This window comes from Synchiropus splendidus, chromosome 14, assembly GCF_027744825.2.
Source record: "Synchiropus splendidus isolate RoL2022-P1 chromosome 14, RoL_Sspl_1.0, whole genome shotgun sequence".
Lineage (NCBI taxonomy): Eukaryota > Metazoa > Chordata > Actinopteri > Syngnathiformes > Callionymidae > Synchiropus > Synchiropus splendidus.
Window position 1 is genome coordinate 9,540,819 of NC_071347.1, and position 14,684 is coordinate 9,555,502.

The window sequence follows — 14,684 nt, forward strand, 5'->3', positions numbered from 1 at the left end:
AAATACAAAGCATGGTACCCGCTCCCATTTTTAAAGAATCCTTTTTCAAAAATCTTTGATCCAGACGCTGATCCAGGTCACTCATTCAAACTCAAAGTTTCTATCCATATCCAGTCCACAATATGAAGTTATTCTCAAAACAGACTAACCTCCTTGAATCCCTCACACTTTCTGGTCATACAATGTTGTGCAATGATATGTTTCTTTTTTTCTCTGTCAGGTAGCTACATTTACAACAAAACTGACGAAGAAGCATGGTGTTTCACTGCATACTGCAATGTGGATTGTGTGGTTGACAAGCATTCTATACCTTGTCAATCCACAACCGCACCAAGTTCCACCACAGTTACAACTGCTACACAATCCTGTACCACAACTCTTATTTCAATTTGTACATCACCACACCCACCTGAAAATTGTTCATTCCTCGTCCCACCAAGACAGGTAAGGACAAAAGGTTTCTTATTTTTGGGTTATTTGAATTTAAAAGTTTTGCATATACATGTTACCCTGTTCACCTTCACTATAACATTTGGTAGGGAGGCAAAAATTGAGACACTTCGCAATTCTTTTTTTTTTTTTTTTAGGTATGTGATCTCTGAGAGCTTTTGTATTGAAATTTTCTGTTGTTTTGCAACAACCTCAAAAGTAGTTTAACTTTTAGTGAGTATTATTGTCATGTTAGCAGCACAAACAGACAGATCCAAATGCATTCCGCCACCTAACAACAGAAGACTCGGACAACAAGATCAAGTTTTAAACTGTGAGAACTGAGGACAACACATTAAAAACGTAGCAAGAGACATGTGGTGAAAAGCATGCACGTGACGAAAAATGCATAGGAGGAGAAAACCAGAACAGAAAATGTGAGTCACAAAACACTCACCAAGGAGAACAAACAGTCACACAGTGAAGAAGCACATACAGGGAGCAATAACACATGGAGTCAAAATAACTAATCCAAGCACCTGGAACTATCAACGCTGAAGAAGAGCAGTCGAGAAAGGGGCAGGTTGGGGCGACCGGAACTGGAAACAGATAGCAAGAGACAAAAATCAAAACACACAAACACTGGCCATGACAATTATTTACATTTATATTTAATATTTGATCACAATTTTGTGTTTATTGACCATGACTTTTAATGTTCAATAAAGACAAATTCTCAAATCTATGACTAACTGTTAATGCTGTAGTGGTTTTCACACAACTCCTATTATTATTGTTATTATCAATCTCTTTAGCACGGAGAGACCTGGAAACCAAACAAATGTGTCACCAAAACATGTTACGACGGAGAAGAGAGAACCACACACGTGCCTTGTGGTGCAGTCACCGTGCCCCGATGTGAAAATGGATATCCACCAGTCAAAGTCTATGATGAGGACGGCTGCTGCTTCCATTACGAATGCCAATGTAAGTGAAAGCATTTTATTTAAACAACGGCGATCCTGTGACATGAATGTGCCCTTTGCTCATCCACAGGTATCTGCAGCGGTTGGGGAGGTCTTCATTACACAACATTTGATGGCCAGTATTACAACTATCAGAAAAACTGCACATATGTGCTGGTTCAAGAAGTCGCTCCTCGATATAACTTCAGCGTCACCATTGATAATGAGAACTGCGACGCTCGTGGAGATGCAGCATGTGTGAAGGCATTAACCGTGAATTACAAAAACTATGAAATCGTTTTAACCCACGGAGCAGACACCAAAGGAGTGCTCAAGGTAAATAAACTGCCAATCGCCATTGTGGTGTTAAATTCCAGGGGAAGACTCAAGGGCATGTTACCACTCCACTGTTGAAGTCTGCTGAGTGAGTTGCTGAATTGAAAAATGTGACCTCCCTCATATTTTCTCTTGTTCAGGCTTTGGTTAACGGGACCCAGGTCATCCCCGCCTACTCCAACAAAGACTTCAGTGTCATCAGCACTGCTGTCAAACTGGTTCTCAGAATACCTGCCATCCATGCAATTGTTACTTTCAAAGGCCTGTTTTTCACCATTGAACTGCCACCGTCTCATTTCTACAACAACACAGCGGGACAGTGCGGTGAGACAAACACCATCTGGTCATTCTGTGAGAGTCAAATTTGGCAACATCCAATGTTTGTCTTTCCCAGGAAATTGTGACAACAATGCAAGCAACGACTGCAGGTTCCCAAATGGTGGAATGAATGCGTCGTGCAGTGATATGGCTGATCACTGGCAAATTCCCGATAAAAATATGACGTATTGTGCAACTCCACCACCCAAGGGTCCAGAGCCATGTACCAATAAGTCGGATTTATGTGAACTCCTCCTGAGCAAGTAAGAGTTCATGCTCACTAAACAAAAAAAAAAAGTGACTCAAGAATGGAAAGACACTTTGAACCTTTGTTCTTTCATTGTTAGGGTATTTGACAAATGTCACAGCAAAATCAGACCAGAGCAGATCTACATGGCTTGTCAGTATGATACCTGCCGAATGTCAAACACCACGATTGGGTGCTCCAGTTTGGAGATGTATGCTGAATTATGTGGAGAAGCTTCTGTCTGTATTGACTGGAGGAATGCTACTAACGGAACATGTGGTATGAGACTCCACAACTACTTCACACCTGTGCTGTATTTTCAGAATAATACTCACTGTAATCATAACGCGTGCTTTCCGTCTCCTCTTATAGAATATAAGTGTCCAGGAAATAAAGTCTACAATCCTTGTATTGACCATGACACTGAACCAACTTGCAATGCCAGGTGAAGTCGATCTTTTTTTCCAAAGAATACTGTCGTCAGTATATTTGTATTTACGATTACGGCTATTCTCTGTTGAATGTAGATATAATGACAAACTTAAGGAGCAAGTCGAGAACAGTAGCAGCAGTGGAAGCAAAGTGTACTTCGAAGGCTGTGTCTGTCCTGAAGGGACAACACTGTTCTCCTCACGCTCTGACTTGTGTGTCACAGCCTGTAAGTAGTATCATTGCTAACTAATACTGGATTATTGTAAACAGCAGAGGTTTATGTTTATTACTTTATTCTTTGCAGGTTGCACTGGGCCAGATGGAAAACCCAAACAAGTACGTCTGTTTTTTTCTTTTACACATGAGCATATATGTAACTTGACTTGGATCAATGGGTGTTTCAGATGATACACGTAGAGGAGCATAGCTCGAAGCATCATACTTTGCTTTTCTCAGCTTATACTTCTGTGTCGTTATTCAAACAGCCAGGGGACAGCTGGCAGAGCGGCTGTCAGCAGTGTGTGTGTGATGGAGACACAATGGGTGTGGAGTGCTCCAACCTCACATGTTCAACTCCGGAACCTGTTATCTGTAATAATGAGGGTGAGGTGATGGTGACCCGACTCGTGGACTGCTGTCCGACCCTGGTCTGTGGTAAGTTAATTCTACCATGAAATTCTACTAGAAATGCACTCAGAGAGCGCAAACCTCTCCCAAGCAGCTGAAGCTGAGCTTCTCCAACAAAGTCTCCCACTGACAAAGCATCCTTCAAAAATAAAATCCAAATGCTGGCTCAAATGCTGAAAAAGGTCCTAACTCTCAAGAATCCTAAAACAGAATTCCTGGATCCCGATCCAGATCATTTTTTCCTCGTCCCATTTCGCATAGTTTCTCTCCAAATCTGTCCGTAACTTTTCAAGTTATTTTGTACACAAGCCAAGGCCGCAGAAGTAATGACAGCATGGTTATTACACTGGAATAAAGGTGTTTCAAATGTGCAGCGCATGTAACTTGAACAGACAAATGTATGTATGTCATAGCCACGACTACTTCAAATTCAATGGCTCACAGCCACCTCACAGTGAGAGAGTTGCAGGTTTGCTTCCATCTTGGTGCAAGCTGTATGTTCTGGTTTCGTCCCACAGCTTCTTTCATTGAAAAAATCTTGAGATTCACCATTAAAGGAACTTTGGCCAAAGTGCAACTGTGCTTAGACGAAAGCCTCACAGAAAATCCTTTTTAATTTGTGAAAATACTTAGCTACAGACACTCAGCTAGTTTGGCATGCTTTCTGCAGAAGATGTATCTGTTTATGTAACTGTCTCCAGAAAGGGGTGGGAAATATGGCAAAAACATATCAGGATTTATTCATTTATTTTAATGCTTCAATTTTATCACAATCTCACATGTATTTTTGAGACTAACTTGTAGGTCAGTGGTCAGTGTCACTTTAAAGGACATTAAATTTAGGCCAAAGGACTTGTAGTGTTTCATTATATGTTGTGAGGAGTTAAGGGCTGTGTGTGAATGGCTTTTCATGGTTCTGCAGAATGTGACAGATCTCAGTGCTCACTGATGACTACAAGGTGCCCGGCTGGATTTGAGCTGCAGGTTTCATTTCCAAATGACACTTGCTGCCCCTCTCACACCTGTGGTAGGTGTTTGTATCTTCAGTTTCTGGCCAAAAAAAACATTGTGTGTTTGAATTTATCTGTGTTTCTTTGTTTTCTTTTTAGTACCTAAAGGTGTATGCGTCTTCAATAATACTGAGTTCAAAGTAAGTTGCATTCTGTGTGGCTTTGTTACCATTGAATAAGCTGCAAGTGTGAATTCAAGTATTGTTTCACAAAGTTTTAAATGTTCTTTGTTTGGCAATTTAAAGAAAACAGGGTTCTCTGACGTCTTTTTTTTGTGACAGCCTGGTGTGACGTTTTCCAAATCTCTGTGTGAGTCATGCATCTGCACCAAAGATCAAGACCCAGTGACCAAGTTGAATCGGGAAGTCTGCTCTCCGATAGAGTGTCATCCATGCGGCCTGGTATTCGCCTGACATTTTTCATTCATGCTGACTGCTCTATGTGACACTGCTCAACACCACAGACACGTCTTTTAATGCTGTAACAAGAAGTGTTCTTGTAAATGTAAACATTAGAACTGATCGCTCTCTAACATAGTGTAATCTCAATTTAAGTCTTAATTGTAGTCAATAAATACAGTGAAAGTGTAGTTATTATATTTACATTAAATTACTTACTAACTAATCCTGATCACATTCCAATTCGTAACATGAGATCCCAGCAGACTTTACTCCAATTTAACTGTCACATCCGTTCCCACCTCTGAACCAAATCATGGCTGGGCAAAACAGTACAAAAACAATACACACAAATGTACTGTACAAGGCTCTAGTTGTCAAGATCCATTGTTTTTGTTTTAATTGTAAAGCCAATGGCATCCTTGATATTTTAGCAGGTTTTATCCACACACTTCGGCTCTTCCGCCAGCTTTACTGCTGATCTAACTCGTATCCAAAAGTTCCTTTTTCACCTTCTTTTATTTAATTTGTGGCAATTATAGTGAGTGTGAAATCTGATGTTGGGCTGCAGTCATGTGTGTCTGAGGGTCCCACCAAATAAGAGGACCCGATGCTAAAAGATTTTCAATTTGTTGACAGGGGTACGAGAATGTCCCCTACCCAGGACAATGTTGTGGAGCGTGTAACAAGACAAGTTGTGTTTTCAGAAAACCTGGTTCTCAGGAGCTAAAAATTCTGACGGTTTGTTCATTTCAATAGCAACATACTCTCTGAATCTGCATGGACTGCTATAATTCATTTTCCCTGTGATTTCTCACAGCCATCCCAATCCTGGTCACCAGAGGGAGACAACTGCACTGTTTTTGAATGTGCAATGACCGATGGTGAAATAACCCTGATAGAAAGCACTGTCAGTTGTACGTTTGATCCAGAAAACTGCATTCCTGTGAGTACACTGGCAAATTTGTTGAAGCATTAACACAGATTTATGTTCGTTTTGTGACTTTGCTGATGATGAAAAAAATAGAAAACAAAACTCAGATTAGAAGCGAGAAAATGGTTCTTTTAGCACTTCATGCACTGATCACTGCAAGGTTTATCACAACAGCTTTCATTTAATCCCGCCATTTAATTAGATTATTTTCATATATGTACATATTTTTTTAATTAATTAATAGTCCAACAGGTAACATTACAAAAGGTCAAGGTTCAACATGAATGATTTCTTCAAATTAAATTGATGCACTTCATTATTAGATGTAGTAGTATTTTTGTTTGATATTTTTTGTCTCTTCTCTGACTGGGTTTGACTCTCTCTCTGTATATAATAATAATAAAAATAATAATCATAATCCGACCACCACAGGTGGTTGGGTGCAAGATATGCTTAAGTGTAACAAAAGCAGGATCACGGATCAGTAGAGGCCTGATAAATGTCTAAAAAAACTGGCTCCAGTAAGAAGCTTGGGTTACACTTGAGATGAGGGAACGTACTTCATATAACCATAAATAAACAATTTCTTCATTTATGTGTCAGCAACATAGTCTGTAATGAATCACAACACAATTTCTTAAGCCAGACCATATTTTCCTTGGACTGATCAAAGTTCACTCGAAACAACACCTTAATAACTGGTTATTAACCGCAAATAAGCGTGTAATTAACTTATTAATAGTTGATATGTCTTCCTCAATCCAAAGTCTTACAGGATGCTGACTCCATCTACTTAAATTGGGTGTTTAAATGTGTATTTTTACGTATTTCATTTCAAATACAGCACTGGACAACGCACATTTTGAAAATAGTTGACTGTTTTCTCTTTTACTGCAGGGAACTGAACACACCGACAAGAGTGGGTGTTGCCCAACATGTAAGTACAAATTAAGGAAATAAAAAGGGTTTGGGAGCAAAACTCAAAACATGCTGTAGGATCTTGGGCACCACTTATCTGCAACCTTCTGAATCCAGCTGGAGGTAGCATCGGGTTTTGCACTAAACTGGGTCCTTCTTATGTTTTTCTATCTCCACTCTGTGTTTATACGAGTTTCCTTGTGGCACTTTTGTCCTCTCGAGGTTTCCTCCCCAAACATACTGAGATCAAATGATGTGTCAACAAAAATACATTAAATGCATTGTACTTTGCAGGTATTCCAAAATCGGAGTGCAAACCCCGGACAAACACCACATATTTGTACATAAATGGCTGTAAGTCAGTCGATGAGGTAGAAATCACAGAGTGTGAAGGAACCTGCGGAGCATCCTCTTCCATGTGAGTGGTTCACTGAGTAGTCTGACTCATTTACAAGAGTTGGCTTAACTCTCTATGATGATATCTGTTTATCCTCAGGTACTCTGCGGACAGCAATACTATGATGCATTCGTGCGCCTGCTGTCAGGAGATTTCTACGAGCCTGAAGGAAGTGGAGATGAACTGCCCTGATGGCACCAAGAAGATGCACAACTACACTTCTGTTGACCAGTGTGGTTGCAAAGCTGCTGAATGTGCCACGGGCTCAGACATGACAGGAGATGCAAAAGTAGGGAGAGCGCAAAGGGAGGCCAATAGACAAAAGCGGCGGTTAGACAAAATGGCAGAGAGAGAGTCCAAACGAGAACAGAAAGAGGCTCTGCGGGAGAATAAACGAAAAGACAAAAGTCAAAAGTCAAAGACCAGAAGTGACCAAAATCCAAACAAAAAGAACGCGCGGAATGAATCGGACACAAAGAAGAACTTAAAAAAGAATCAACAGAATCAGGATCAACCTGAAGGAAACACTCAGGCGGGTCGATCATAGAACCACGGTTGAAACGTTCACGATCATCTGGCACTGCACTGTCGTCCAGTTACTCCTTCATCAAGAGAGGATGAGGTGCAGCTGCCGATCGCGCGCGTTCTGTCAAGACAGCGGAAACACACAGGATAGGTCCACACAAAATAAAAGCATGATAGGAGGGGACCTGACAGAATGTGCAGCGAAATCGACGTGAACCTGAATAAAACCGTTGTGGCAGTTCCATACATACATTTACATTAAAGTAGTTACCCTTCTTAGAAGATCTTGGTGTCGTATAACGTCTTTCTGGGCTGACTGGGTTGTTGTATCTGTTTCAAAATCTCTGGCGAAACATTGATTCATTCTATGAAATAAAATATATGTGTGTGTTTTAAAAGAAGAACTGTACGCTCAATATATTGTGTAACACATGTACTCATAAAAGGTCGTCTGTTTCATTAAAAGTCTAGCAAGCATACGTGTTGTTCTTTGTCGCGTCCTTACCTCATACACAAACTTCATTGACAGTTTCCGACACGTCCTTCTCAAACGAACACAAGCATGCGTGCATCTGCACACCCCGTCTATAGGAGGCGACATTGAACGTCTTATTTTATATTTAAAGGTGTGGGAAATGCACAAATGAACACATATTTTTGAATTTACAATATTGTTCTATGTAGATTCTAGTTCGCCACTTATTCATAACATGTTTTGGGTGCATGTTTATACCACAACCGACATTAATTTATGATGTCGTGAGACACAAGAACCGAGTGCTGGGCCTTATTTTTCACCTCAATTGACGTATTGTTTTTATAAATGTTATTTACAACATGAGATCGGATATTGGCGTCTGAGCGCAGTATTTTATAAACAAGACGACTTTGAGCGGAACCAACGGCCTCAAAGTGAACCACCCGGACGGATATAAGTGTTACACAGAATGTGGCAGTCATGTCGGCTTTTGCTTTGGGCTGTACATTGTTGCAACAGTCATAAACGGTCTGAAATATGAATCATGCCGTTCTGTTTGCATCTTTGATATGTTCTCTCAGGATTAATAGTTGGAATGGCGAGGAGTATTAGTGTCGTTGTTGATTAAATTTGAGGTAAAGTAAGTTTTTTTCGACTTTCTTCTTGTCTGCCGCTAGCTTACGCAGGTTTATTAGCTAAGTTGATGTGGGTGTTCTTTACGATTACTTTTCATCTGCAGGACCTTAATGGGTGAAGTGCAATCCTATCTAGATGATAGTTAGCGAATTAATTACTGTGACAGCAGTAACTCATTCTGCACACTTGGCTCTGCTTATGTGGGAATGCTCTATTCTGATTGAATGAGCCCATCGTTTGTCTTTTTCGGTATCAATGTCACCACGTACTCTTCACACTCGAATTTATAAGTCTGCAAGTTGCAAGTTGATGTTTAATGTGTTCCTATTTGTGATTTCTCAGTTCACTGCCATGGCATCACTGTCTGAGGAAGTACTTCTGGTGCTGAAGAAGGTCCGACAGAGAAAGCAAGACGGAACACTCTATCTGATGGCAGAGCGTATTGCGTGGGGTCCCGAAGGAAAAGACAGATTCACTGTCAGTCACTTGTATGCAGACATACGCTGTAAGTGGATTATCTTTATCTTTCTTGATTTCAGTCATGGGCAAAAAAATAAAAAATAAAACTGCATGAATGTAAACGGTTTCATCCAGAGTTGCTGTCTTTCTGGGAACTAGCAGTCATGTTGTGCTATTTAGCAAGGATGCAACCCTCAACAGGACTAAGCAAGGGTTAAATGAAGATGGTAGGGTGATGTAATGCAAGCCCTAGCTTTTTTTTTTTTGCAAAGCATTAGTACAGATACGGTGGGGAAAATGGTAAATATACAGATTATTCTCACCAAATCGCTTTGCATTCCTAGTCGAGGTCACCTACTTGTCCTCTAAAACATGTCAGCTTCCTGGTGCCATGCCAAAGTCTAAGTCAACTTCATTGTCATGAATACTGAATGCGAGACATCCTCCCTGCACACAGTTAACTGTAAAACAAAATAGAATAAGATATGCATGCAAGGACTAAGAAAGGAAAATAAATGCTAAAGAAAAGAAAACAGTGCAGTCGTGCACTATTCAAACGTCTTATAAATTTTAATTCATCTGAAACTTGCAGTCCTGATCCTATGGATGGTGAATATCGGATATTCTCTCCATCTCAGAAAGATCCCAGATGAACACCAGTTTGCTGTTATTGCCAACCCCCACTTGGTGATGAGCCTCCATCCTATTATTGTCTCATCAGGTCAGAAGATCAGCCCTGATGGGAAAGCCAAAATCCAGCTTCAGCTTGTTCTTCACAATGGTGAGAGCACCACATTCCACTTTTCAAATGACAGCACCGCCCTCAAAGACCGGGAAGCTGCAAAGGAACTGTTGCAGCAACTTCTGCCCAAGTTCAAGAAGAAGGCCAACAAAGAACTGGAAGAGAAAAACAGGTGAATTGATTATTAAGAATCAACAAGTCCGTTCATCTGTCCCAAACAGAGTAATAAAGATTCTCTCCTTCTTGTGAATCTGATAAATGATTTCCTTTGTGATTGTCCTTGAACTGGAGTTTACGTAAATTTAGAGAGTGTGCAGGGGATACTTCCTGATTTTTTTTGAAAATGTGTGTTACTCCTTATTCAAACTCATGAGTAAGAATAACACGAAGAATAATAATGAATGAATGAACTCAAAATTCATGTTGGTCGATTAATGTACTGTATTAATGCACAGACATCCACCAAGCCCTAGTTTCTCTTACATGACCAGGATGGTGTAATGACTCACTAAGATGCCTGGTTTTACTTTCACTTTTCAAAATGAACATGAAATACAATGCTATATGTGCGTTCGGAACAAGTGTGCTCAAGATAGCAAATGTGCTAAAAGAGATTCCAGGGACTTGACATAGTCTTAAATTGTTTTGGGTTGTTCCATATGAATGCAGTTTAGAAAGATTTGGCTACTGTGTGCCATAAATTGGTGTCGATCTGCACTTGCAAAACACAACAAAATAACTAGGCCTTCTTTTAATTTCAGAATGCTGCAGGAGGATCCAGTGCTTTTCCAACTGTATAAAGATTTAGTCGTCAGCCAGGTGATCAGTGCAGAGGAATTTTGGGCGAACCGTGTTGGAAGCCTCAATGACAGCGAGTCAACGGTTAATAACGGTAAACAGGAAGTAGGCATTTCAGGAGCCTTTCTGGTGAGTTGATCCCCCTGCACAGCATCGGTATTGGTATACGTGTAAATTCTGACTGTCCTTGTTTGGAATGTTTGTGCTCCGCAGGCAGATATTAGACCTCAAACAGATGGATGCAATGGCCTAAGATATAACCTGACTGCTGACATCATTGAATCCATTTTCAGAACGTACCCAGCAGGTAACTCACTTGTGTCATAAATATAATGCTACAGCACAAATATAAATGCCATGCTGCTTTTAGGTTTTGTGCAAGTAGTGTAATGTGTATACTTGCTGGGCAAGAATTACAATAACAATGAATAAAATATTTTGTTTGGTTTTTTTTCTCCACGCAGTGAAGCAGAAGTATCGTGAAAACGTGCCACACAACTTTACTGAGAAAGAGTTTTGGACCCGCTTTTTCCAGTCCCATTATTTTCACAGAGATCGCATCAGCATGGGAAGCCAAGATATTTTTGCAGAATGTGCAAAGCAGGATGAAAAAGGTGACTGTTTACTTTACTGATTGTGGTTTTTATTTATGAACTCACTCATCTATTTGGTCACTCACAGGTATAAAGAATATGGCAAACCAAGGAGTGAAGAATCCTCTGGTGGACCTCCTCTCATTGGAGGATAAATCACTGGATGAGGTGAGATGATCCGTTGGTGGCACATTTTTACCATTTAAAGAATGAAACCAAGTTGTTGCAGTTGGTTTGTTGAGGTTTGTTCTTGTTGCTCTCCGGGTGCAGTGGAGAGGGTCGTGTGTTCTTGTACTAGTGCTGTGTGACACTTCAGTTTATGACCAGCAGAGTGAGGACATTTTTGCAAAGTCTGCACTTCTTTAACCTTCATTTTTAGGATTAAAACTTCAACTAGAAAAGACTGGATTACTGTAATGTCTTGTCTTTTTGTTTGAACTATGTGGCAAATATACGGATTTGTACAGACTAAAGGCCATCATGCTGCCAACATGTTTAGCCTTGTCACATCAAACAGAAGAAATCACAGGTGTTTTATTAACTTTAAAGCGCTCAAAATGTGCTGTTTTCTCCTGCGTCTGTGCAGCTCTGCCATGATTCAGGTTCAGAACATTGCCCAGTTTGTTTCATGAGTCAGTCTCAATGCTGGACCTTGTTTTCAAAAATAGTTTAGAAGTGATCCTCATGCATTTTTAAACTGGGTGCACGTGCGTGAGGACCTTTCTACAGCACAGACGGCACCCATAACTTATAGATGTTGAAGATGAATGTGTCACATTAAAATAAGAGACAACCCACAAAAACATTGATGGAGACTATCAGCTGTTTATTTTTTTATTTTTTACAGTCTACAGTTTACAGTGGAAGCTTGTCCATTGTCAGCTGTCTTTAAATCTCTTGTGTGCGACAGGGTTATGGCGTCTGCACAGCACAACCATCAACTTCCAACAGGACAGTGAAGGAGAGCAGCAACCACGCCATTATAAAGCGGTTCAACAATCACAGTGCCATGGTGCTGGCTGCTAGCACACGCAAAGGGTAATGCAAAAGAGATGACAGATGGACACATGACCACCTGTGTCATGCTCACGTTTGTGTTTTGCTCAAAAGTGACGCACCTACTGACCAAGCGAGTGAAACAAGCAGCACAGATGGAAACTCAAGAGATTCTGACTTCTTCCAGCCTCCTTTAAAAAAGGTGGCCTTCAGTAATAATAATGCTCTCACACCAACGCACCGTCATTCAGAGGAGTAACTCACTTTCCCCTTTGAAGGTTAAATTACAAGAAGCTATCGAGTATGAGGATCTGCAAATGGAAAATGGACCAAAAACAGTTGCGCTGAACCTGAAAAAGTCAGACAGGTAAGACATTTTCACTTTTATCTCAATGCTGTATTGTACTGGAGCCAACCCGTTTTTATGTATGTATCATATTTCATAATGGCAAGGTCAAGCAAAGGTCAGCCAAGAAGGCCATAAGGAAACAAGTCGGTACACTTAGTGACAGACAAATTATATAATTTAATTGAAGTTCAATAACAATTTGAAAGTTATGTTGTGTTGCCATATTATCTGAGTTTTATATAAAAATGTGAGAAATATTTCTTTTAAAGCAGCAACATCTCCCTTCTATTTTTCTATTCCACCATTTTTTTTTTCGTAGCACCCATCGTATCAACCCAGTATCAATATAATTGCAGAATTATGAGTCCACCATTTTGTCTGTCACAGATCCTTTTTTTCAGTTTTATTTGTCTTGATTCCTGCAGGTATGCTCACGGCCCTGTGCCTCTGCAGTCACAACAGTACACAACAAGCCAGGAAATCATCAATTCCGTCAGCTGCATCCGGCATGAGATGGCAAATTACAAACCCGACCTTACTCAGGTTCGACCACACCCACGTCCTCCCCTGATGCCCAAGGCCCTCTTCAGTGTCAACCTTGAGCTGACCATTGAAGTGTTTTACCTTCTCTTTACAGGTGTTGACAAGTTCAGCCGCAAGTTCTGCCATCGCAGCTCTCTCTCCAGGAGGTCTGCTGATGCAGACGGGAGTGCAGCACGCTGTAAATCGTACGTGGTCTTTTCTGGTTTCTCTTCCATCCACTGGGATCTCTGCATGATTGTGTGTTGACTTCTTGCTTGTCTGCTTAAAACAATCTCTCCACAGAGATGGTTCCCTCAGATCTTCAAGGAGAGTTGAAGCATCTCTATGTGGCTGCTGCTGAATTGTTGAGGCACTTCTGGTCCTGCTTCCCTGTAAACTCACCATTTTTGGAAGAGAAGGTGACTTTCATAAGCGACTAAAAAAAACACTTAATGTTAACTGCATTTAAAATTAAGAGGTTAAAACGTAATATTGGTTAAGGGAATATTGTTGCCATATGGGATCATAATGCTTGTTTTATGTGGATTGCAGGTGGTTAAAATGAAGACTAATCTGGAGAGATTTCAGATGACCAAACTCCGTCCTTTCCAAGAACAGATTCAGCGACAGTATTTAAGTACCAATGTAAGTATTAGAGTGGCTTGTCCTGGTTCATCCTCGTGTTTGAAACAATGTCATGCCCACACAGCTCACGGGACATTTGGAGCAGATGTTGCAGACGGCCTACAGCAAGTTCCATGTCTGGCAAACCCGCCGCATGATGAGGAGAAACTGAGGAGGAATGACTCATTTGAAGAGGAAGACTAAAGTATTATGGACTGGGCTGAGGAGCCTCTTCAGACTGTCAAGGAGCCGATAGATGACAGTGGCTTATCATGAGGAAAAGCGCTGCTACAACCCATATGATTGACAGACTGATGTATGAATTACTTTTATAAGTTTTGTCAACTTTTTTTAAGTCAAGAGAAGTTGGTCCAATGGAACCTTAATAAAAAAATGTGACCAAACTTCAAGTGGAAATGAGAAAAGCCCTCAGGAGACACGGATGAGAACTGCCAGGAGGACGCTGAGCCTTGGGACGGAGCATAGCAATAATGTAAAGACATTCAACACTGGAGTGCTTTAATGTTTGTGACGCAAACAACATGGTTGCTGGTTCGGTTTGTCTGCACCTTCTATCTGCACTGTAGACCAAAATGTTTCTCCGAATTAAAGAAAATGTTGAAAACTGTCGTTTGGGTTTAGACTTTTGCGCTTTTTGGTTTTGTTTTGATCGAGCAAAAAAAAAGGTGTGTCATTGTGTCTGAGTTTAATGACACATTTACTGATTTCTCTGGACTGGATTTTGTATTTTTGGCCGACTACATTGAATATTCAGTTGAAAATGATTTAAGTTTGGACGTTACAGAAAATGTAGCCCCTATACTTAGGTGACTGGGCAGATCACGCGGTGGTGCAACCTCTGAAGAGCGTCATTTATAAATACAAAACATGAACCTGTCTTGATTCATGGTGTATTAAATGTGGTGACCATTGTTCTAACAGTGTTGTTTC

At 40.6% G+C, this 14,684-nt stretch overlaps 2 protein-coding genes across 3 annotated transcripts in view; both read left to right on the forward strand.

The window, feature by feature from the left end:
- The window catches only part of LOC128770410 (mucin-5AC-like), a 32,897-nt gene extending 24,882 nt beyond the window's left edge, over positions 1–8,015 (forward strand). The window contains exons 32-49 of the mRNA XM_053884823.1: positions 221–444; positions 1,245–1,416; positions 1,486–1,730; positions 1,871–2,054; positions 2,125–2,311; positions 2,396–2,574; positions 2,668–2,740; positions 2,823–2,953; positions 3,032–3,063; positions 3,213–3,381; positions 4,277–4,381; positions 4,464–4,504; positions 4,646–4,765; positions 5,402–5,503; positions 5,583–5,708; positions 6,594–6,633; positions 6,909–7,032; positions 7,111–8,015. Coding sequence (XP_053740798.1) covers positions 221–444; positions 1,245–1,416; positions 1,486–1,730; positions 1,871–2,054; positions 2,125–2,311; positions 2,396–2,574; positions 2,668–2,740; positions 2,823–2,953; positions 3,032–3,063; positions 3,213–3,381; positions 4,277–4,381; positions 4,464–4,504; positions 4,646–4,765; positions 5,402–5,503; positions 5,583–5,708; positions 6,594–6,633; positions 6,909–7,032; positions 7,111–7,558 — 2,702 coding nt within the window. The 3' untranslated portion in view covers positions 7,559–8,015. The remainder of the gene's footprint in view (positions 1–220; positions 445–1,244; positions 1,417–1,485; positions 1,731–1,870; positions 2,055–2,124; positions 2,312–2,395; positions 2,575–2,667; positions 2,741–2,822; positions 2,954–3,031; positions 3,064–3,212; positions 3,382–4,276; positions 4,382–4,463; positions 4,505–4,645; positions 4,766–5,401; positions 5,504–5,582; positions 5,709–6,593; positions 6,634–6,908; positions 7,033–7,110) is intronic.
- A 464-nt stretch (positions 8,016–8,479) lies between these two features.
- On the forward strand, positions 8,480–14,543 carry gtf2h1 (general transcription factor IIH, polypeptide 1). Of its 2 annotated transcripts, none has more exons than XM_053885878.1 (15): positions 8,480–8,654; positions 8,993–9,155; positions 9,831–10,023; positions 10,613–10,778; positions 10,863–10,956; positions 11,114–11,263; positions 11,331–11,410; positions 12,153–12,280; positions 12,353–12,440; positions 12,517–12,605; positions 13,013–13,130; positions 13,225–13,315; positions 13,413–13,528; positions 13,662–13,754; positions 13,819–14,543. In XM_053885878.1, exons 2-15 carry the CDS (start codon positions 9,002–9,004, stop codon positions 13,903–13,905), a joined length of 1,647 nt encoding a protein of 548 aa, XP_053741853.1. In that variant the 5' UTR covers positions 8,480–8,654; positions 8,993–9,001; the 3' UTR covers positions 13,906–14,543. The 2 variants fall into 2 exon arrangements, with proteins under 2 accessions (XP_053741853.1, XP_053741852.1); XM_053885877.1 differs by having other exon boundaries at positions 8,480–8,649; positions 13,819–14,540.
- Positions 14,544–14,684: the final 141 nt, after the last annotated feature.

What these genes read in the sequence shown, in the direction of transcription:
- gtf2h1 (XM_053885878.1), top strand. Translation starts at nt 9,002, where the DNA reads ATGGCATCACTGTCTGAGGAAGTACTTCTGGTGCTGAAGAAGGTCCGA. An exon ending in AGGATAAATCACTGGATGAG is followed by an intron (nt 11,411 to 12,152) that starts GTGAGATGATCC and finishes TGTGTGCGACAG; the next exon opens with GGTTATGGCGTCTGCACAGC. An exon ending in TCCAGCCTCCTTTAAAAAAG is followed by an intron (nt 12,441 to 12,516) that starts GTGGCCTTCAGT and finishes TCCCCTTTGAAG; the next exon opens with GTTAAATTACAAGAAGCTAT.